This window comes from Chaetodon auriga, chromosome 16 (assembly GCF_051107435.1).
Source record: "Chaetodon auriga isolate fChaAug3 chromosome 16, fChaAug3.hap1, whole genome shotgun sequence".
NCBI lineage: Eukaryota > Metazoa > Chordata > Actinopteri > Chaetodontiformes > Chaetodontidae > Chaetodon > Chaetodon auriga.
Window position 1 is genome coordinate 18,039,701 of NC_135089.1, and position 24,300 is coordinate 18,064,000.

The window sequence follows — 24,300 nt, forward strand, 5'->3', positions numbered from 1 at the left end:
AAGCAGAACGAGCAGTTATTGTTCTAGGTCAACGATTCCCAACATGGGGTGAATGCACCCCAGGGGGTACTTCTGAACTAAACAGTTAACTGAACAGTTAGCTTTAAGTGAAGAATAAATGGTTGAAATAGTTGTGAAAATGATGGATAAGTAGTTCAAATAGGTCAAAGTAACAGATAAATCATTCAAATACATAAAAGTAATGGATAAATGGTTGAAACAGTTTGATAAATTGACCCAGTTAGTCAATGGATAAAGGTTGAATAGCTAAGAGCAATGGATAAATGGTTGACCTTAAAGAGTCTAAGCCAAAAGAAATAAAACAAGGACCAAAAATAAAAGCGAAGAGTGATTGTGACCAGCTACAGTTGGAGGTGACTGACCTGTGCCCAGTCTAACCAGTGGATTTGTCTGCAGAAGGGAGGAGATCAGGTGCTGGGCATCAACAGGGAGAGCCTCATCCCCTTCTGGCCACACAATGTCATCTGCCAGGGATGAGGACATGAGGAAACATATGGTTGTCGAGGAGGCGAGGAAGACAAACACCGAAAACCATGAGCATGCCCCTGACGATTTGATTATCTGCAATGTATACTGTGTACAATGCATCCATCTAAAAATACTCACCGGTAATGACCTGTCCGAACAGCTCCTCAGGAGTGTCTCCAAAGAAAGGCACGCAGCCCACGAGGAACTCATACAGGATGATGCCCATAGCCCACCAGTCCACTGGCTTGCCATAACCTTGACGAAGAATAACCTCTGGTGCAATGTACTCTGGAGTTCCACACACCTAAAGGAAAAAACAGCAACATTTCTTCAGTGGTTTGTTAGATGGTATCACTCCAATAACTGCCTTTATTTCAGTTTGCATAATTTTAATTTATTGGTTGTTGCTTCTGAATTAAGACCCTACAGAGTTATTCTACACCAGCCAGTCATAGTGTTTTTTTTTTCCTACCTTTTTTAAAACTATATGCACAGTATATCATTGCCAGGTAGGAGACAGCTGACCCTGAGTGGGAGGCACATGTGTATGGAGCATGCCTGTTTCTGCCTAGCTAAGTAGATCACTTCAGAGATGCCAAGACAAGATGAAAGCCCTGTTGAGGGTTTTCATGTGCACATGGGCATGCACTGAATGCTAACAGATTTCTGGCTGCCAGAATGCATACACAAGAAATAATGAGGCTTAGATTCAAAGCACGAGTACTGCATGAAAGGCTTGAGAAGAATAAACCTTAACTAAAAGAGAAATGATTGTAATAACGGGCAGAATACTGGCCTATTGTTGTGCCAACTGTTACTGGTCTCATATTCTCATGCTTCAGATATGCCTGCCGCACAATGACAAGGAATATCTTTGCATAGAAATGAGGACATCAAAGAACGTTTCATATTTAAACTTTACTTGGATCATGGTGTAGCTGAACAGTCTGCACTGCAGCACAGCCAAAAAGACATGATTTAAGGTTACGTTTCATTCATGATTATTCTAATAATTTGAATTCATTTAAATGTATTCATCATTTGTAGTACATTTAATTCAAAGTGCAGGTAAATCAAAATGACTTCATTAAATTATCTGTATAAATCTTGGCTTAGACTCTTTGTCAGAGTTACTTCAAATGGATCTGCTCTCATTTTTTGGCTTTGTCATACCTGTTTATCCAAGAACTCCCGGGTATCCTTCTCTATGTGTCCTTCATACAAGTTGGTGGTCAGACTCATCAGACCCATCTTAGAGAGGCCAAAGTCTGTGAGCTTGATGTGGCCCATTGAGGTAATCAGCAGGCTGAGAGGAGAAACAGCAAAGTTAAGGTCATGCTCTATAAGCATTATTTATGTTCTTCAAACAATGAAACAACAAGGGTCAGCAATGTACTGGCACAATTTGCAAAACTAACTCCGTCTTACTTGTCAGGCTTGAGGTCACGGTGCACAATGCCATAGTTGTGTAAGTACTCCAGGGCTAGAACGGTCTCTGCAAAGTACATGCGTGCCATTTCCACCGGCAGAGCCCCGATGTTCTTCAGCAGAGTGGCACAGTCTCCACCTGACAGCGGAATTCATTATTTGATTAGTCCTGCTGCTGACATTAGCAATTACCATGAATGTCTCCTGGTACCTCTTGTCCAAGACCATTTTAGTTTCCATTTAGAACGATGACTAACATGTACAACAGAATGCAATTGTGCAATCAAAAAGACTATGATGAATGTGCTTTGAGTCATTCTGCATAATGTAATTAAGAATATGCACTTTCACTGTGGATCCAGAGAAGTTTATTCCCGTATCTGACCAACTACTCTGCAAATATAAAATAAATTACCAGCCTAAGAAAAGCATTTACCTAAGGTGCGGGCTTAAGCTTATAAAGCACTTCTATTAGATTTTTAGCCATGCTAGCATCATGGCTTTAAATGGATTGTCGTTCAGTTTGCTTCAGATGTTCCTGTTCCCCTCAGGATGAATTGTAATAACTTAATAACTTTCCATCTAGCGCCATCATCATCGGGTCAAGATGTCCATTTGTTCAGTCGGTTTATGACTAAAAACCTGTAAAACTTATGACATCTCATCAGCCTCAGCTGTTCTTTGTGTTTAGTGCTAATTAGCACGTTTGCATGCTAACACACTAAATAAAGATAACGATCATGATAAACACCATACCTGTCAACCAGATCACACTGGGGTAAGACCTCTCAGTGGCTAGTAATAGACTAGCTCCTTGAACTAGAGGTGAATCAAACTGTGACTTTGGGATGCCAGCACCAACATGTCTGTCTTAAAACTGAATCCTTATTTTTTGATCTTTCTGGAGCTGTTTCACCACCACCACCCACAAATTATTCGATATTTTTTCAGCTGTGAGCAGCTCCTCCATTTCCTTTGTTTGCAGTGTTGAAGGATATTGTCCATCGACAGCACACTTAAAAAACAAGGTTAGAACTCATACCGTCATTTTTCCAGTGAGAACACTCTACATACTCAAACCTGCTTAGAATTACTATGTAGAGTGGACCAATTGTCTTGTTTACTTATACTAACTCAAAATCAAAGCTAAATGCACGAAAGTTGAAAAGCTAATGTCGTGACAAAGAATATAACTTCACAAAGAATAACTGGAGGTGTAGACCTGGGCAGAGTATCTTCCCAACAAACAGATTTTTTCCCATCAGTCAGCACATCTCCCCTAGCGCAACCTACACGCACCCACACACACGCACACATATTCTTACCTTCTACATACTCCATGACCATGCAGAGGTGTCGACGGGTTTCGAAAGAACAGAACATGGAGACGACAAAGGGATTCTCTGCGAAGGTGAGGATGTCTCTTTCCACAAAGGCCTGCTGGATCTGGTTCCTCAGGATCAGGTTTTGTTTATTGATCTTCTTCATTGCAAATCGCTGGCGTGTCTCCAGATGACGCACCAGGTACACAGCGCTGGTGCAAACGCAGACACACACATACAGAATGCCCACGTTATTTTTTTACTTCATGGCCTCTGTGTTGCTTGTAGAAAAACATGCGAGCCCATGTCTGATTTACAGAGGCAAAAATGAATCACTTCCATGTCGACACATCCTCATCAGCAGAGTAAACAGGAAGTCCTAATGCTCTACTCACCCGTACGCTCCATTGCTGATCAGCTTGATGGTCTGGAAGTCTGCTTCTCCTGGTGGCTTCATTGCTCTGATCTTACCCTGTGGATCAAAGATCACCAAAGTGAGAAATCAGCAACCCAACATGACTGCTTATAACAGCTAGGTCTACATTAAAAAGTCCTAATATTGTCTCCTAACAAGTGTCAACAAAATCCCTTCTTTGGCCACTGTCACTTTGGTGATGCACATTGAAATCATGTGTACAGATATCTGTAAGGCCTCTTCACTTCTGGACTATACCTACCCTTCTCCCTCTCACCTAATTTATTTGATTTTTTTGTCTGCGTTGCTTAATTTTGGCAGTTGGAGACGTGCCTAACGCTAGAGGCATGGCCCTGAGATACAAGGAGGGGGGGTATCCTGTTTTTTTTTTTTTGTACTTCAGCATAAATTAGCTAAATTAGATAGATAAAAGCATGTGTGCCAAGTCATTAGCAGATGAAGCAGACATTTTCTGTGAGAGCAACAAGGACCTTCTTGGGTAAGGCCTTAAAAGTAAATAAAAGGAAGAAAAGGTTGGATGAATGTAGGGATGGACTGAGCAGGAGGGGAGTGGATGCACTGACGATTATCTCTGATCTCACCTCAGTCGAGTCATCTGTTTCAGGTGTAAGCGGCCCCTCGCTGTCGTAACTGTCGAGGTTTACCATCTCTGATGACAAAAACATGTCAGTTTAAATCAGCTGTCAGTTTATTAATTTTCTCATAATCTGTATACTGCACAAAGCCTCTGTCTCTCTCCCTCACCTTCGATAGGGTCTCTGGTCAGCCCCAGCTGGCTGATGATGTAACGAGGAATGTCTGTCTTCATCAAGTGACCCTCCTTGGCGTGATCCTCTGCTGCCTCCAGCAGATGGTAGAACTCCTCGGGATTAAACTCCTGGAAAGCAGAGCAGTGAGACTTGAACACGGTGTCGTCAGGTGGAAAGATCTGGAGCTGGTCCACGAACATGGAATGACATGAAATCAGACTCTGTGGAATGATCAAAGCTTTGTTTGACAAATTGATTCCAGGTAAGTTGTTCTGAATGTGAATCAGAAAAGGTTTCCATATCCAAGTAAAGTCACTGTGGCTGCTTTAAGCAGTCGTATCATGATTCACTGCCTCTGGAGCAGCTCCAGAATTAGTTTCTGGAAGACACCATCACTGCAGTCTGTGCTGTCCAGCCTGAGGAGAGACTTGGGTACATTGTGAATACTGTTTAAGGACTAATGTCCCATTTAAGCTATCCTTTACAAGGTTAATGTTGTGTTTAACCAGACCAGCAGCAAATGGTATAAATGCAGCAGCTTCCTCAGGACAGCTCGTGCAGGGCACTTACCTGCCTGAAGGTATGAGGGTATATTTGTGCTTCAGTTGTGAACATGTGACAGGACACATTAAGCACAGAAAATGATTTCTTGCACACGCACAAGTTTTGTGTTGTAGAGAAATTAACACAAAGAATAAGACAACAGTAACACAATAACACAAAGAATAATTGAACTTCACCAAAAAAAAGACAAGATAATAATGTACTTCTTTTGTGTGCTGGCTTTCAACACAGAGAAATAAAAGAACGTGTGTCCCTGAGTTATCTGTTCACATAAATGTTTCAAATAAATCATTTTTCAGTATTTTCATAGCAAAATCCCTTCTTTTGTCCTCCTGTAAAATGTTTCATTCATTCAGTTTGTAGGCTGTAGTCTTGGCAGATTGCAGAGCGTGTCAAAAGAGGAGGTGTGTGTTTGAATTTGTTGCTAAAATTTGGTTTACATTGCCAAAGAATGCTTGAGGTCTCATTTATTCATTTAGACTTGGGTGTGCAGGTGAACGGTCCTGTACAGCTCCGTATAACACTGTATTCAGTAAATCTACTAAACCTGAAGGATTTAAATCTGATTTTAACTAAACCACACTCACATGCTTCTTTTCACTTGAAAATATGTCCCAGTGCGGAAAATAAAGACGCTCCACCTCCCACTTCACGGGGACTTCAGTTTGCCTACACGCTTGCTGACAGAGTGCTACATTGTGCCACAATTTCAGCCAGCTGGAGAGTTGGAGTAGAAAATATTTGATTGTTCTTGTTGTTTTGCTCATCTTGCTGTTTTGTCCCCATTCTGCTGACTAGTAACAGTAAGTATTTTTGTGTCCTAATCACTTCTCTGTAAAATATAATTCATGTGCTCGCAAAAATTCTCTGTGCTCAAAAAGTCCCATCGTTTGCTCAGAAACCAGCCGCAAATTCAACGGAAGAGTGCCCAAGCCCACGTCCTCCACCAAAGAATTGCACTTGTAATGCCGAGGAGGGTTTCATCCATTGCACCGCTACTGCACCTCCTGGCTGCTGATGCTGCTAATGATGCCAAAAAGGTGTAATGGATCACACACTCTCTGATCCAAATGCAGCGATATGCAGAAAACAAGGGTGGAATTGCATCGATGAATCAATTCTCCACGTCACTGTTTCAGCCGTCGCTCAGAATCAAAAAACCAACGTCAGCGTGGTATGACTCATCGAGAGGGACACAAGACTGTTATGACACATATACCCCGAAAAACAACCAGCTAGACGACACACACGCAAACACACATGCAGGCATCCTCCAACTTTAAATGACACCACGGTCACGGTCTGTCTGAGTCAGACTGGAAGGCGGCCCAGCAGCGGGGGGTCGCTGCCTGGTATTAGTCGTACTGTGGCAGGGCAAATTTTAATCTAAATGCAAATGTCTTTGCAATCCAGACAGACTGGACCTTTACTTCAGTGCCTGCGTGTTTTTGATTTTCTGCCCCTGCTGTGTAATACATCAAAGTGCTTAAATGCTTATAATGGACTAACAAATGAGTGTCTGTGCTCATGTTTATTTAAAGAAAGTCTATTTGTCTTAAGTCACGAGAGGGACATGAGCTGTGAAGAGGAAGAGGAAGGCGAACATCGCAGTGAGATTTTGATAATGACTGAAAAGAGTGTGTGTTATCTTACCAGACACTCCAGAAGCCTGGCAGGTCGGGAGATGATGATGAGAAGCTTCTTAGCCAACTCCGTGACGAAGGCTACTTCAGAGCTCTCTGAACGCTCAAAGGCCTGACGCAGACACACATGCAGACAGACACGGAGGTAGAAAGAGAGATTAACATTTGAACATTTCTAAAAGCCAGATGACACACTGAAATCCCCAATACAACACTAAAATAGAGACGCAGCACAGCAGGCAGTGAAAAGAGAGACAGAGCAGTGACAAAGGCAGAAGAAGTGTTCAAAAAGCTGTGAGATATGACAGTATCTGATCACGAAAAACACAGCAGATACAATCAAACCAAAGCCAGAGTAATCACAGCGATCTAATCAAGATGCCAAAATGGGATTGGTGATGGAACTCCCCGATACCTGTTATCTGCTCTGACAAGTCTCAAGCACAATTAGCCTCCATTTACCGCAGCCGTTTCAATCGTGTCTCTCACCGACGGCATCCAGAGTTTGAATGAAATCAGACTTGAGTTGAATCTATCCATCAAAAGCCTTCATGACAACACATCATCCCAATCATGAAGAGGATAGATGTCATTTGTTTCTGCATCTGTTTTGGTTGCCTTGCGAACAAAGTAGCTCGCAAACAGTTGTCTATTCACACATCTGGCAGACACAAAGAGACATCAGAATTCATGGGCTCCAACAACTCCCGAGGGCTCTTTAGCTGCTGCATGCTATGCTATGTTTCCTAGCTAGTTGCTAATTGTGTATGTCTGCTGCTTGATGCTCTGCAGGTGGCATAAAATTGGTTTTTAGAGCTTTGTTTTTCATCAAAACCTGCTTCTGCTGGAAATATTGTTCATGAGAGCAGTGAAAATGAATTAAAACGATGAAGTTAAGTTAAGAGATGCTAGAGAGGAAGTGCTGAGTTGCAGAGAATTTCTGTGGGTTCAATATAAGCAACCACTTTTAAATTACCCATAGTTATTTTAACCATTGTTAATATAAAAATATTAATTAGTGCAGCTTTAAGGAAAGGTTTGAAGCTTTAAATTTATTTTAATTTTTTTATATGTTACTCTGAGAAATATAAACATATATATAAATACATTTTTGTCAGTAACAAAAAGGTACTGAGGTTCGATACCCAGTTATTAGTGCTTACTAGGGGCAGTCAGAGGCCTTCATTGCTCTTGCCTGGGTTTTGTTTGCATCATATCTTTTCTAACTCACATCTTGAAGAAGCTTCTCCAGGTTCTCCTGCAGCTCAAAGAAGTAGACAGAAGTGATGAGGCCCTCGCGGGCTTTGGCCAGGCAGTCTCGGGACAGCTCGGCTATCTGGTGGTGAATGAAGCTGAGGACTCCATCGGCCAGCGGAAGAACATTTTCAGGAGAGAAAGCCTGGATGAACTCGGCCAGCCTCCCCTCCATCTGCGCCGTGGCCTGGAGGAGAACAAAAGGTGGGGAGAGTGAGAGAGCAGGAGCGACAAATGTGTGAGAATGGAGAGCGGAAGAGGAAGCAACAGAGATTAAGTTGAGAAAAAGACTGAATTTCTTTAGAAGACCCAGAGGTGTGTGACAGAAAGTTCACAAAGCCATTTCATTTGTGGGCTCCGACAGTGTGGCTCTGCTGCTGCACTGACTTCAGTACAATGTGGTTTTTTCCATTTGACTCGTATGAGAACAAGCCCAAAGAGCTTTACCTTGGATGAACTCCAAACTATAATGCCCAATTTCCTAAGGCTCGATTTTTATCACAGTGGAAGCTTTCAGCCCATTTCCTTTTGATACCAACCCGCCAAGAGAGTGAAAAGGAGAAAAAAAAAGGCAAATGTCTTTTATTTAACTGTTCATAACTGTGGCAGTATTTAGAAGTGCAGCGAATAAACTTAATATTCTCTCTGACAGGGCGAACTTATCACGTCTTCGCAGTGTCACATAATCTTGTTTGCTATGGATAAGCAGCGCCCATGGCTCTGCTTTTTTACTGTGTTTATATGTGTGATATCAAACTTTCATTTAGAAATCTCTGAACAAGTTCAATCATAAATTATATCCCTTTTTATTTCCCAGATGTTTGAGTTCTGACTTGATAGGATTAAATAGTTATTGTAGCTTGAACGATTGGTTTAATGCTCTGCAGGCTTAAGGATTTTCTCCCTGTTGTATTTTCATGGAATATTATCTTTATCGTGAAGCAGCTTTGTATGTGTGCGTCTCACCTTTGGAAAGCGCTCTCTGTACACATGGTTCATCATGACTATCTCATTATCGTAGCAGGAGGAGGAACGTCCTGGGCTGCAGTGGTGAGACAGAAAAACATGGAATACAGTCAAAAAGATTTGGCTTTCCCACCCAAAACGAAGTCGGTTATATACAGTGTTCAGTCTAATAAAGAGATAAAGATTCAGTTAGCAGTTAAAATGATCCCATAAACAGAGAAAGATAGTGCTTTCTGTATATCACCATTAAAGTCAGACTATGTAAGTAAAAATAACAAATTCTCCCTCATTAAAACTGATACTTGAAGTCATGAGAGGTAGAACACACTCTTACTCAGTTCAGTTTTTCTACAGCCTTCTCGGTTTGGTACACCCTCGAGCTTAAAGTGGCTAACATTAGCTAACATCAGCCAACATAGGATACAACAAGATGACAAATTGAGCTTTTTATTTGTTTGAATATATGTAGGAATTTAAAATGGGGATTTCTATATTGTTTACACAGCACTAACTTTCTGTATTTACTGGTTCATTTTAACTCTAGATGCAAAAACTCGGCTCTGAAAAACGAGAAAAAAGTGCAATAAACTGGAGAGATATGAATTAAAATAAGCAAAATTATCTGCCAACCGAAAAGAAAGATTTCACTCACATTCACTTAAAACATCTAGTCTAAAAGAACCCACAGTTCAGCCACACTAAAAACATGCACATTTATCTATAGATGCAAAGAAATTCTGACTTCTACAAACAGCTTTATAATTCTAATTAATCAATGACAAAAAAAAAAATCTTGAAACAAGTGAATTGCTCTCCCATAAAAACTGCCTGGTAAGAATCTCATCAGACACAAAACAGGCTTGATTTAAGATATTTCATCTCACTCAGATTTCACTTTTTGCAGTGTACTTCAGACACATTAGCTTTAAAACGGAAAAAATCAGGAGGTTACATAAAAGCAATAATGAGATCAACCAGGGGTAACCCTTGTAAATCTGCTTTGAAAGCGTCCTTTTAAAAAGAGGATAGTGCTCTTGGGCAGCTGAAGCCGCTGTTTAATCTCACGGGTGCTGCTGCTGCTGACCTGAGACTGCGGGAGCGTGGGCGCATGTGGGGAGAGCAGCGGCCCCCGTCATCATCTGTGATGCTCTCGGTGCTGCCAAAGTGCTTGGATAAGAAGTGGAGCTCATCCATGGTGGGCTGGAAGGGCAGCTGGTGCAGTCGCTCCTGAGAGGAGCTGGAGGACTGGAGGAAGAGGAACAGGAGGGGAAACAAGCGCAAAGGGTGGAGGAGGAAGAGGAAGGAGACAGGGGAGGGGGGAGGATTGGGAGGATGAGGGAGAGGAGGGGAGGCAAAGGGAGAAGTTGGCAGATAAGGAAGGATCAAAGATTGAATATTAAAAAGTGGCAGAAGATTCCTGACAGCAAATGGACAAAACTCAAGCATATGATGTCCAGCAACTGCCACCTTTATTTATCCGACTCTAACCGTGGGATAACTAATAGATTAATTATTACATTATTAGCAGGTGAGCTGTCAGTCCTTGTGGACACCTCCAATGACAAACTGAGAGCTGAAATGTTAATGAAGTTGTCCAATAAGCCTCAGGTCTGACCCATGAATCTGTCTCACAGACTAACCTCACTTTACCTCTTCCTTAGCCCTCATCAAAGCAATGAACGAATCAAAGCCTCTACTTGCTTTGCTCACCCAAACATCGATCACTGATCAATCACTGGTGACAGACTAATTGAAAACAGTCAGGCTGGATGGAACAAGCTTGGAAACTCAATTTCTCTTTGTCTGATTCATGTAAGTTAAAGTTAACCAACTGTTTTTGCACCCATTTCTCTAACCATCATCATTTTTTGTGTACAGTGTTTCAGATGATCCCTTTACATGGAGCAGGGGGCCGAGCAGCAGACTGGTCAGAGGGGGGGAGCTGAAGGAAGCCTGTGCACCACAGCTCAGTCTGATTCATTAAAGTCAGAGAATTGATTTCAATGAAATATCTTTGTGTTTCTAATGATAGCACATGGCTAAATTTAGCCTGAGATAAAGTTACTGTGGAACAGAATGTGCTTCATCTCATGCCAGCTTCTCCTCTCTGCACCACATTTCTCATGGCCCTCTCATCCCACTGGCATGGCTCTCATTACTTTGCCCTTCTGTTCTCCTCTCTCCATCCATCTAACCCTCCATCCATAGCCAGATGGAGAGCAGGAACCAAGTCTCTGACGTTGCTGTTACGCAACAAGACACACACCGAAGCACACGAGGTAAGAAAAGAGAAGGACCAACATGCTGGAGCTGGATAAAGTTTAAATCTAGTGTGTGCGTGTGTGTGTGTGTGTGTGTGTGTGTGAGAGAGAGAGATTTGAAAATTGATAATGAGGCACGCTCGTGTGAAATGTTGGCATGGTGTGAATCTGTCAAAGGATGCAGGCTCCAGAGATTAAATATGGGCCAATTATGTTCCAAACCTGAGGTGCCTCCACAGTCAGGTGAGTTGAAGTGTTCATCAACACCACCAGTCACGTTCCAAACATGTCCTCATCAATGGGTTATAAAATGGACGTAATTTAACATTACTGGATACTGTTACAATAACTTTCTCATAGTTCCAACATGTTGCAGTTCCAGCATGTAGGCTATTCTGCAACTGGATAAATTATGTCTTGTCTGCACAGACGAGCACAACATGTGGCACATACAGTTAACTGTTTATCATTAATTTCCACCTGTGACGCTGTCATTCTCATCAGTAATTAGAGGGCTGTCTCTTTCAGCCGTCTCGCCTGTTTGCTGTCTAAAATTGAACAAAAACCATTATTCTATATAATAAAAAATAAAAGAAACTAATTGGTTAATGCTAAAACAAATATCTGTATCAATGCTATGTTGTGTACAGACACCAGAACACTGTATGGATTGTGTTTGTACCTTCCTATGGTCTGAACACAGTGGGAGCCAGGCTACCTCCAAATCAGGTCAGGCAAATCCAATCACATTATGATCACGATGCATTTACTCCTTGCATTAAGATGCAATTTTCCTGGTCTAATAACATGTTCGGATACAGATTGCATTTTAATACCAGGTGTGAATGGGGTCATGGAGAGGAAGAAGCTTACAATTTCAACAATTTCTTTAGGCTAACTGGCTCAGCTGTTGAGCATAGTTGTTGGTGGAGCTACCTATCCCCTTGGTTGGGAATCACTGATTTATGAGATTGGAAGGGATTGACGTTATTTACCGTTGAGCTGGGAGTATTGGTGCCATATCCAGAAGAAGGCAAAGATGCTAAAGACCATCGTCGTCCGTCCGCTCTGCAGATAAACAAATGTCACTGAGAAGTCCATTTTGTCATAAAATCCAGGTCATATTAATTTAGCTGTTTCATATTCCAGAGCTTTAAGAAAAATAGCTGATGTGAAAAACCTGTGGGGTTTTTTTGCTACCTGTGAAATAACAAATTTGACTATAAAACAACCCCCTGACATGCTATTTTCACATACTCTGTGGACACATCTCAATTTCAGCTGCACTAAAAAAAATGTCATTCAGCAGACCAATGACTTATTAGTCATGTAGACTGTCCCAGAGGCCTTCTTCAGAGAGGAGGGCGCAGAGGACTCATTCATTGTGCTTCTGTATGCCTCGATCGCACAGTGACAGGCGGGCAGATGGATTTGATAAATGAGGACAGAGGATTTGCAGGAGCACCAAGCTCCCAGAGCCTCCACTCCCCCCGATGAGGAGAGACGGAGGTAAATCAGTCAACTGGCCTTTTTCATGTACATTTCTGCCTGCAGAATGCATGACAGCAAAGTCTCGCCCTTGTTACTGCATCCATACTACGGCCTGACCATGACTTTAGACTCGCACACTGCTGCAGTCACTTTGGCCTCCTTGAATATGGTATAAAAAGAGAAGCCACAAGAGCATCAGTAATCCTCTTCTTTTAGGGACCTGGCTTTGAGCACAAAGGCACTGTCATGTCATGTCATGAAACATCACTGCCTACTGTTGCATTAAAATTTTGCTCAATTGGAATTAAGGGGGCCCAGTTTAAACCACTAAAAACAGCCCCAGACCAGAAGCTTATAGGCATCTTTGTAATATATCAAGCAACCAAGAAACCTGCTACTATAAACTTGGATGTAAAAACACATTCACATGAACAGATGCACGCATTCATGGCCACCCGTCCACACACATAGTGTCATTAGAGCAGCGTGAATAAACACAGAGGCACTGTGAACGTAATGGCTTGGCCCTGTCATACATGAGTCAGCCTGTTACGCTGCGAGAACCTGCGAGTGCAGCGGGAGGCTCCCTGCTCCCCAGGCTGCACGAGACCTCGCACACCAACAGATCCACACCTTGCTGTTCGCTGACGCTCATTTTTCGCTCTCCTCTCTTTGCCTTTGTCTCACGCTGGCTTGGCTTCTGTCTGATGTCTGTCTGTCTCCCCTCTCACTTTCTGCGCCTCTCAACAAGTGAGAACAAACATGCGTAATCACACTCAGTGTATGTGTGGTGACATAAAGCAGTGACCTTCTGGAGGAGGCAAACGAGAAGTGCGCCGGGTTGCTGGGAGAGAAGTTTCGAGGGCTGTCCAGAGGGCTGCTTCCTGCTGGGACAACAAGACATGCACGGAGGATGAGACACGGGAGAGGGAGACACGAAGGTGGAGAGAGAAGAATAATCAGGTCCTTTCATCCTGTGACCAAACGACCACAGCAAAACAAAGCACACGTGAAACCTTCTTACGGCACTAAAGCGACTCAAGCTTGTCTGATTACGTGGTTCAACACAACAATGTGACTATTTATTATCGTTGTGTAGGGTGTGGGGGGGGTAAAATGGTTTGAAATTGATTCAGATTCGTTCCAAATCATAAAGGCCTATCATTGATTTTTAGACTGATGAATGCTTTGTAGCCTAAGCTTTTTATTTGTCTGGCCTTGTTCTGTGGACAGTAAATGTGGGTGTTTGGATTAATGGCCTGAAAAGTTTGATTGGGGGCTTTTTCACAGATGACTGAATCAAGCCATTTAAGGGAGCAGCCCAAGAAAAGACCACGTACAATCTACACAACCCCTTCGTCTGTCAGTCTCCACAGGTTTGGGGGGGGGGGGTCAGAGAAGAATATGTGGCATCAGGTCAACGGTCACATTGAGCGCGCTGAATGCTTTAGATCAACACACTAAAGAAAGAAGTAAATCTATCTACATGTTTTATATTCAACAGTATTCAGTTAACTGCTGAGGGAACAGTCTGACATTTTGGGAAATGTGCTAATTTACTCTGTTGCTGAAAGTTCAACGAGAAGATTGACACCACACTCATGTCTGTGAGCTAAAAATGATGCTATGGTAGGCAGCCAATTGCCTTAGCTTAGCATAAAGACCAGAGGTGTGGAAACAGCACACAAATCTGAAGTGCAAAATGACAATTTGGCATTTCAAGGGGAGTTATGTCCTGGTCTATTTCTTCACCAGACACAGGAAGTGCTAACAGGCAGATTTTATTTCCACTGGGCAGAGCCAGGCTAGCTGTTTTCTTACTATACGTACCAAGGTGTCCAGGGAGGGGGAGAGGGGAGTGTGGACGAGGCAGCGTGGGAGACGTGGTGGTCAGGATGAGACTTTTCCTGTTGCTTGTACGACAACTAGAAAGAAAAAGAGAGAGTTACATGTAGACACTAGTCACTGCAGCAGTGCTTGTATACTGCGCTTGTTGCTGTGCGGGAATATGTGCATGCTGTGGCTGCATGTACAGGTGCAGAAGAAGCAGACGAGCAAATGCATGGATCACTGCAGGAGCACAACAGCGATAAGGAGAATCCAATTTCCTCAGTCATCCATCCCTGTCTGCCTCCTCTCAGCCAAGATAAGAAATGAGGGGAGAGAGGAGACGAGAGAGGTGCAAACTTAGAGAGAATGGAGCGATGAGAGAGGGAGAAAAGAGAAGATGGGTGTAAAAATGGACGGTGTACCCAGAATAAAAAAACGCAGAAACATCCACTTCTCATCTTTTAACCTCAGTTCATTATGCTTTGGGTGTTGAATAGCAGCCATTACCACACTGAGTCACCTCAAATCTGCCTGTGGACTTCACACACATAATACTATTGTGTCTAACTCACACACCATTAGGCAGCAAACTGAGCAAGCGTTTTGTATTCAAGCCCCCTTAGTTTGGTTAGAATACTCACACTGGAATTCAATTCGGAGGCTTTTTGAAACACGTGTGACGCAATGTGCTTCGGTTCCCAAGGCAGTGAGGGGCATAAATAAATGCAAATAAAGACAAGTGCAAACAAAGAGGAGAGGCCACACAAAATGCAAACAGCATCTCATCTTCACCGTCAGATGAAGCGAGCAGTTGGCCTCCCCTCTCTCCACTTTCAGCGCCAGTCACATGGGTTCACATGTGAGCAGGACACACACACACACACACGCACACACACACACCTTCATTGACACTTGCAATATAGAGATGTGAGCTGTAGATGCACAGAGGCAGACACCATGTGAGGGGTGGAGAGGGAGACTGTTTCATAGCAATAAATCAAACACTGCAGTGTGTTCTACTTCACATCTGGATGTGAATCATTTATCGTCATTATTCTACTGACTAATATTACACAATAAAAAGTCAAGGTCAAGTCAGTTAGGAGAATTTCAACTCAACAAGGCAGACTGCAGTTTCACTTGTGCAGATCACTCGTCTTCAATCCCACGCGATCCCCGTGGATGTACATGGACTTGCGCTGTTTGTGGCAAAAGTGTGTTAACACCTGCCATCGTTTCTTGCTGGACGGCACTGGGCCAGTTTGACAAGCTGTCGACCAGGAGATCTAAGAAATCATAAATTTTCATACCTGCACTGTAGGAGTGTAGCACAAAGGGAATATCTACATGTGCTGATGTCACAGAAGTGTGACCTTCTGGTGGCCAACACTTAATTTTCTGTTAGATTGTTTTCTAATGGCTTTTATATTCCTCATTTGTATAGAGCAATATGTACATATACATACAAAATAGATAACTGCTGACAAAGTTGAAATGATACATTTGTTTTAAAAAATGATAGCTAGTTACAAAAACACAGGGCATAACTTAAAAATAAAAAAGCTTCTGACAATGATCTGAAAAGCTTTCTTGTGTGTGCGCTTTAAAGACGGTCCCTAACTTCACTTTATCAGTTCCCCTCCACTGACAAGTGGTGCGAGGTTCCAGACCATGATCTAAAATCAGATCATGGCTAACTCCAGAAAAAAAACATCAGTCAAGCTTCATCCTGCGCTGAGCTGACAAATCTGGGGAAAGCTGATAAAAAGTTGTCGAGGATGAACCCTGCTGAATGTCCGAATAGTGAATGTGATAGCATCTGCTGCACGATGCCTTTTTGGCTTCAGCCTATTTGTTTCCATTTTGCCAAATCTGCATCATGAAAAGTCATGCTGCTTTGGCTTGTAGCACTTCCTGTTCACACTGTACTGACATCACCACCAGGATCACTGTTTATACTGACAAAGCTGTTTCATCTTCTTCTTTTTTTTTCTTTTTTTTTTGTAAACGTGGATGTTGGCGATCCTTCCATCACTGTAAAGGGTGAGTTAGCAGTGTGTGTGTGTGTGTGTGTGTGTGTGTGTGTGTGTGTGTGTGTGTGTTGGTATCTGTTCATATGCAAATAATGTATTTATAACAGTCCTACTGCTTTGTCTTTTCGCTGACCACAGAAAATGAAACCAAGAGACCTGACAGCTGATTGGCTGTAGGAATAATACCACCAGCCTTTTCAGTTGCCCTCCTGCCAATCTGCTAACACCACTCATGGAGCCATCCAATAAAGGAAATTCATTCCTCCACCTAAAGTATTACAATAAGGTCACAAAAGCCTTTTTCATTATTTCAGCTGCACAGGGGACGTCCTGATTGATCTGATCTATAACTAACCTTATGTGTATTGATCACATATGCCAATAGGCTGGATTTAATGTACAGATCTGAAAACTGCTATTGTGCCATTTCATGCTCTCTCAGCCGGATCAATTATATCCTGACACTGTTCCATCACTTACAAACCTTTTTCTCTGTGCTGCAATCACAGACGCTGCCTTACAGCTGATTCCAGAACAGCCATCATCTCAGTGAGTACATGTCTGTGTTATGTATGGGTCAACATACCTTCACTGGCTTTCATTACAAAAGGAACTGCATCTTCAGAGTGAAGGGAAATAAAGTCAAACGGAGCAGCAGGACTGTTCTTGGTTAATGGATTGTCGGTGCTGCAGGAAATCAATTGAGGCTGGCTGTAAACAAACCAAAAAACACAGCACTTGGCCTTGGCGTTCCCCAGCACAGCTTGTGCATAAAACGGCATCAGTATTCGGTGTTAGGCGCAAAACACGCAGGCGTTAACTGCCGTGCATTTGCTTTACACACGCAGCAAGCAAACAGCTGCTGATGGAAAGGTCCAAATTTCAGATCAATGCCTGGAGCCCATTTCTTGCTTGATGGTCATTCAAGATCAAGAGAGGGGTGGGGGCGGTGGGGGAGACGCACTCCACTGCACTGAAGAAATCTGGATTCTACTGGCTGCTGCCGAGGGCTGGAGAGAGGGCTCGAGGTGGTGAGGATGAGGAAGGAGGTGTGCAGAGAGATAAGGGTGCTCGCTGGTTAAATCATGATATGAAAGCAAATGTTTCGGGGCGACTGCAAATTCATCAGAATGAAACTTGAGAAGAACAATAATTAGAGATGCAGGTTGAAAGCGCTCACAGCGGCGCTCGTCACCCACACAGGCCCAAGGTAAACATGACCCAGTTTTTTTCAGCACTGCGCACACACACGTAAGTATATTCATGCTGCACAAACACGACAGAATGAACAGAGCACGTGGGGGAATATTGTTCACTGTAAGCTTGAGCAGATGACACAGAGGGGAAAAGCACGGCGCTAACAAAGCCAGACAAACAGGAGCCTTCATCCTCTGCATGTTCACACTCCTCCCTCTACTTAACAGCAGGGGGACCATTAATATTGATCAAACCAAACGCCCCATTCATACGAAACCACACAGATGTACGTGATACACAGTCACACTGGAGCAGATCTGAGGAGCAAAGATAGAGACGGATAAGGAAGCGAAAGTAAGACTAAAAGCAAGTGCACTTCAAAGAGAAGCAAGAGCGAGGCGGAGGCAGCGAGGGAGGAAAGAAGTGCTGATGAGGAGTTGAGGAAGACTGGTGTGTTCAGCTCCACAACACGAGGAGAGCAGTGAATGAATGAGAAATAGCACAGAAGATAGAAATAATAGCAGATGAATAAATTACAGATGTGTCGGTGGAAAAGATGAAAGGGGCGATTCAGAGACAGAGTGAAAGAGGAGAAGGAGAGGCAAAAACAAAGAAAATCAAATATTCAGCCATTTTAATTCCATGGTGAAAATCCACACCTGAAGAGTACATCAGTCCCCTTTTCCTTTACTATAAGACAGTAAAGTTTTACAACAGCATGAAAACACTGGACCACTTTGTAAACCAGAGGAAATTTAGTTGGAGTCTACAACCCTGGAGGGAATGGGAGAGGAGGGAGCCATGGTCACATGACGGCTTGTTGCTATGCAGCGTGCAGCAAGGAGGCTTCTGATAAGGCCGACTGGGGACCACAGCGAAGGAGAAATACTGCTCAATACAGATGTCAGGTTCAGTGTTCGGGGTGGAGGGGGAGAGAGGGAGGGGGGAACTGTTTTTGTAGTGGTGACACAATGGGAAATGTCAAACAAGTCACCTGCCATCAGGTAAAGGACACTAGTGGCAGAGTGAAAGAACTCATTAGACCGCTGACAGAGTGACCTGCAATCATGAAAATGTCACAGGTTTCATCCCTGCAACAAGAATCAGTAGAATCCCTCCCTAAAATGACAAATACAAGAATTCTGCAAAAAATGAGAAAAACAAAAACAAAACAGCTGCATAGGAAAGTAGATCATATGTAGGTGTTTTTTAAGAATGGGAGCAGCAGCAGGAGAGCGGGAGAATCACTCACGAGGATGTGAACCATGCACTCAAAACAAAAACAATCAGCGTCAAGTAAAAAAAAAGGAATGGAAAACCAACACAGCATACAAGCAAACACCTGAATGAAATGACAGCTCCTGACAAAAGAACACGCCGGAGGCAAAAGAGCACCGAAAGGGAAATGTGCTGGCAGCGGTGCTGGAGGTAAAATGTGCACTGTACACACATACAGAGAAAATAATGTACGTGCAGACATTACAACATCTAGGAGACGTTCTATATATGTTGCATATTCTCATGTGTAGAGTGTACATGTCATAACGCAGTTTACAATGATAATACTGACAAATTTACCACATGAGCTAGGTGGCTAATTAAGCTAATGTTTGCTCCATGAGTTGGTTAAAAGCAAAGACTCCAGCTGACTCCAGGGTCTTAAATATGCAGTTCATGACGGCCTGCATGATACCATGCTAAAAGACTGCGATCGAAGCGACATGTCCTGGGCAAAACGTCAGCATCCTCACCAGGTGATGATCCATGCAGACCACATGGAAACAGCATTGCTCTTGTATTGTAGTGTAGATCAAGGTATTCCTACTTTAAGTATGATAAGGAAAAGATCCAACTTTTAATTCAATTCTGACACAAACCTGACGGACTGCTTAGCCTACATACTTGTTCATATTTACATATAGCAGTATATTTACATGTTTAAAAGTGCAGTAGCAAAGGCTTTTAGGATGACAACTAACTGATGTGTTTGGCTAATGTGACTGCCTGAGCTATGGCTCAGCTTGCTGACATGTAAACTTCCCCAAATCCAATAAAGAGCAGGACAGAGCTGCTAATGTAAAGCTAAACTCTGATGACAGCTATGAAGTGGGGAAATATTACACAGTGGATGCAGTGGACGTATGACTGCACAAAATAATGTACATATAGGTCATGATGGGCTTCTTGGCTTTGGAAATGATGCTTATAGCAAATAAACACATGGTTCAATCCATCCCATTTTTTTCTTTTTTCTTTTGTTTTTCTTTTTTAAAAGGCACCACTCTCCAAACTCTAATCCAAAATCTGAAAGGCCTGTCGTGCCTAGTTACAGCCGTTAAGACAATCACTGTTCAGGACAGGGGGTTAGGCAAACAGTCTATTTACAATTATAGAATTGATTAATCAATGAATGAAGTAATCCTACTGGGCTATCCAAGTCTCTTTAAGCAAATAAAACTTAAAATATTGTCCAGTGGGCCACGAGAGCAGCAATAAAAGGCAGCAGCAGAAGCTGATGAGCTCCTGTTGATGGCCTGAGGCGCTACACTGTCCTCACTCAGCTCCATCAGATCTGCACTCGACTGCACCGAACATTGTGTTGAATGTCAGAATCATCGCCTGGCCTAATGCACAATGGCTGGGAGAAAAGTCAAACAGACAACAATAACCCTTTCTTTCACCTCCCTCCTTTCCAGGTTGCTCAGCTCTTTGGGGTCCCGAACATCCCTGACAGCACTTCAAAGCCACTCAGCCGGGATCAAACACACTATCTTCTTCTTCTTTTTTTTCTTGTGTGTGTGTTTTGTTTTTTTCTGTAACAGGCTCAAATCTTCTGTCTCAGTCAGGGCAGCTACACAGCAGCTGACAGTAGCAATATCTATCAAGCAGGGGTAAATTTAGTGCCGTTGAGAAGCCTGCGTCCTCAAAAGTGCTTTCCTGTAAGAGAAGCCCTGAGAGGGAGACAGTGGAGGAGAAGGAGGATCAAACAGAAGAGTTCCATTACTCTAAGAGGAGAGAAGAGAGACGGGCCCTTTACTGAAATCTGGAGCTAATGGGAGATGTAGCACCTGCTGTGTGTATCGAGCCCTGCGCACCTCTTGGGGAAAGCTGCAGCACTTAGAAGGAGAGACTCGACAGTCTGACTCAGGTGTCCTGGCCTCCCATTGACCTCCTTTGGTTTGCACATAATTGGCTAAGTGAAGTGTAATACGTAATTTAGTTATGGAGGAGGAGTGTTTATGAGCAGAGGACGTGGATATGGCTGTGCGTGTGTTTGTGTGTTGTATGTGTGTGTGTGTGTGTGTGAGACAAAGCTGAATGTGGTTATGTCTGTGTGTGAGCTGTCGGCCCTAAAGCACTGTCCACCTGTGCTGAAGGGCCCGAGGGAAACACACACACACAATATTTCTTCTCCCAAATTATTGCATCCACAGTATATTCAAGTCACTCCTTTAGCATCCAAACGATTGGTTCACAAACCGCTGCTCCCATCAAGCTTTCCATTCTTGCAGCGCACGTAATGCACTTTTCAATGATAATGGCGGCAGAGTTACAATCCTTAGTAATCTTTTAAACAATGGGCCTGAGACTTCAGACTGAGGCACAGAAAATCAGCTTTTCTTTTCTAGGTTGCACTGTCACTCACAGATTGTTTCAGCTGTAGGTTGCCAGCTATTAGCTCACTGAGCTGACTGAAAATGCTGTCTCTGGCTGTCTTTTAAAACATAAGTCCTGAAAAAAGGGTCTTACAATAAATATGCACTTGGCTCCGGCAAAAAGGACAGCGGCTAAAGCTGCATGTCCAAGGCAAAGAGTCAGTATTTTACCAGTTAATGATCCATGTGAGGACGTGTAACACTAAAGAAACAGCACTGTGCTTGTATTGCAGTGGCGAGCCGGTTAGTTCTGGTAGAAGTGAGAAGAAGAAAAAATATAAGATCAGACTATTATACCTTAAATGGCTCATTCTAATCAGCCTGTTTGGCTGCTTAGCTTGCACGCAAGCAGATTTTTTAAGATTCTGAGGATGAGGGCTTATGAACACGACCTCAAGATTAAATGCACGAACAAGGCCAGGTCTTTCCATACTTGACATGCAGGAAAGTACAGAAAGAATGAATGAAAGAAAGGAGGAGGAAAAAAACAAAAAGAAAGTGGATGAGAGAGCCCAATGAAAGAAAGAAAGAAAGAAAGAGAAGCGAGCCAAAAGCGAGTATGCGTGTCTTGCATGCTCACGTAACCTTAGTGAGCTGGTCCCTAATGGAAGAGCAGACACAGATATCACCCCAGGGCCCTGCACTCCAGCTCAGTCTCTCCTCCTTTCACCTCTTGCACAACCTTCCTTTTTTATTTCCATCTCCTTGGCTTTCATTATCTTAATCACTCATCCTCTTGTTCTTCTCTCTTTCCTAGATCTGACTTTGGCTGTTAACTAAAGGCACAACTAGAACTTTACACACACACATACACACACACACACTCCCTGCACTGAACCCGTCCTATATTTGAGACTCATCGCAGGATTTACAGGATCTTCAAACCGATTCCTCTTTTCCTCTTAGGTTTGAGCACCACTACAGGAGTGAAGCAGAGACTTCTGCATTATTTCCATCTGTCTGCCTGTGTGTCTGGGCTCAGGTGTGCCATAGAGAGAGTCTCTGCTGTAATAGAAGCCGGTTTAATCCCCGATCAGCGGGGGAGAATGAAGTCACTCCGAGAGACTCAGCATGACATCCACTACTGCTGCCACCAGAGAGGAAACCCCCGGTGCTCGAATGTCAGCTCAAATTTTCAGGCCGTTGACATCAGAGTGATTAAAAGCATCAATTGTGAGCACAAAGGAAAGTATTACTAATATTATTTTTTTGAGAAATGTGATAATGTCTTATTTTATTCATCCCTGCAGGGGAAATCTCTGTTTGCTTGGAATAGTTGCTATAGTTGCGACTGCAATTAGGCGGCCTTGCGCAGGAAAAACATCAACCAAACCCTGTCATCCAACGTCAGAAGAAATCTCACCATCAGTGAATCAGTCTCCAGAAAAATCCACCTGAAACTTGTGGCTCTGTCTGACTCACGTTGGGCTCATGTAACCATCGATTGATCGCTTCAGACGGTGAATCAGTCTACCTGCAGGTCTGCTGGAAATGTCACTGATGAATCACTGACTTTCAGTGACTTCTAAATTCACATCAGAGTCAACTACATCATGAGCAGGGCCAAAGATACGGTGGTAAATAAGCTGGATAAATCTTAGTCTCTTCATTTTCAAACATCTTTACGCTGTTCATTTTTCGAACATATTTACAGATCATTTTTATCATCTTGGTGATAAAATTTAACGTATTATTCTTAACTGCATCATATGAAATGATGGTACAGATATACCACAGTATGTGACATGAAAGTGGAATCTTTCAACTATCATATAACAAGACAGGGTCTCCGCTAATGTTCATCAGTTATAATGTTTACTGTGTTCACCACATTAGTTTAGCATGGCAGCAGGTTAACATTTATCAAGTAGCACAAAACTGCAGCTGAGGCTGATGGGAATGTCATTATTTGTGCAGGCATTGGACACATATTAAGATTTTGACGTGATGATGGTGCTCGATTAAAAGTCAGAGAGCCACCAAAGTGATTTGAATTCACCCTGAATTCACCCACAAATGTCAACTTCATGGTGTCACAACAGGAAAAGTCTGGGGATCTCTAAAATGGTATGGCCGTCCATAGAGCCATGCTGCTCGCAGCTTAAAGGTGATGGTATAACTGTCTTGACTTTTAAGGACTCTTTTAAAACAGATCATTTCACAATCACTTAAATTATGAATACATATCATACAACAACTTTTTAAACCTGCATACGCACCGTCAAATATTCAGTATTCTAAAAATCACTACGACTTTCAGCACGCTCGGTCGAACAGAGCAGACATCTAAAACCAAGTTAGACACACAGGCACAGGCAGCGACCTTACACGCTCGTCACGCTGTGGATACGAGCCTCTTTGTAACGTATACTGCAGACACTGTAGACTCACACAGAGCAAGGACTGAGCATCAGAGAGACGAAACCAAGGGAAAGAACTAGGTGCAGAGAGAGAGAGAGAGAGAGAGAGCCAGTGCTACCACACCTCACATCAAAGAAACCACATCGTCACTGCTCCGTCTGCGTCCCTTGTTGTACCTTTTAGTTCGTCGGAACATGTTGCTGGTTGGGGATCTAGGCGTAGCCCGGGGCAACCGGAGCAGCAGCAGCAGCAGCAGCAACAGCTGAGCGGCGAGGAAGAGCAGTCAGAAAGCAGCAGGTCTCTGAGAAAATGTCATCGCAATGCGACGCGTACTGTAGCTCCCACAACCTTTAGATGAGCACCGGTGTCTGTGTGTCTGGGCAAGTGTGGCCAAGACCCAAAAGAGAGAGAGAGAGAGAGAGGGAGAGAGAGAGAGAGGGAGGGATGGAGGGAGACAGGGTGGGTCTATCTTTTAGAGTGGAACAACAAAAGGCAGCAGAGGATTGTGGGTCATTTCTCAAGGCTAAGGTGCCCTGGTACAGGGTGTAGTGTCACTGTGTGCACTGAAAGAACCTGATGGGGAGTTAAAAGCTTTCACTGCAGGCTACAGACACCATGAA

The 24,300-nt window shown here is 43.2% G+C and overlaps 1 protein-coding gene across 6 annotated transcripts in view; it reads right to left on the reverse strand.

Moving 5' to 3' along the window:
* LOC143334140 (microtubule-associated serine/threonine-protein kinase 1-like) overlaps positions 1-24,300 on the reverse strand; it is a 43,352-nt gene that overhangs the window by 7,435 nt on the left and 11,617 nt on the right. For 2 of the 6 annotated variants that reach the window (XM_076752692.1, XM_076752690.1), the window contains exons 3-17: positions 14,434-14,528; positions 13,412-13,487; positions 12,108-12,180; positions 9,936-10,096; positions 8,852-8,927; positions 7,863-8,072; positions 6,642-6,743; positions 4,420-4,552; positions 4,257-4,324; positions 3,635-3,711; positions 3,243-3,451; positions 1,918-2,056; positions 1,663-1,795; positions 628-793; positions 384-485 (exon numbers count right to left, since the gene is read on the reverse strand). In XM_076752692.1, the coding sequence (XP_076608807.1) occupies positions 384-485; positions 628-793; positions 1,663-1,795; positions 1,918-2,056; positions 3,243-3,451; positions 3,635-3,711; positions 4,257-4,324; positions 4,420-4,552; positions 6,642-6,743; positions 7,863-8,072; positions 8,852-8,927; positions 9,936-10,096; positions 12,108-12,180; positions 13,412-13,487; positions 14,434-14,528 (1,820 nt within the window). Of the gene's footprint in view, positions 1-383; positions 486-627; positions 794-1,662; positions 1,796-1,917; positions 2,057-3,242; positions 3,452-3,634; positions 3,712-4,256; positions 4,325-4,419; positions 4,553-6,641; positions 6,744-7,862; positions 8,073-8,851; positions 8,928-9,935; positions 10,097-12,107; positions 12,181-13,411; positions 13,491-14,433; positions 14,529-23,856; positions 24,051-24,300 lie in introns of those variants that run through there. The other 4 variants (XM_076752691.1, XM_076752689.1, XM_076752694.1 and 1 more) reach the window with 3 other exon arrangements.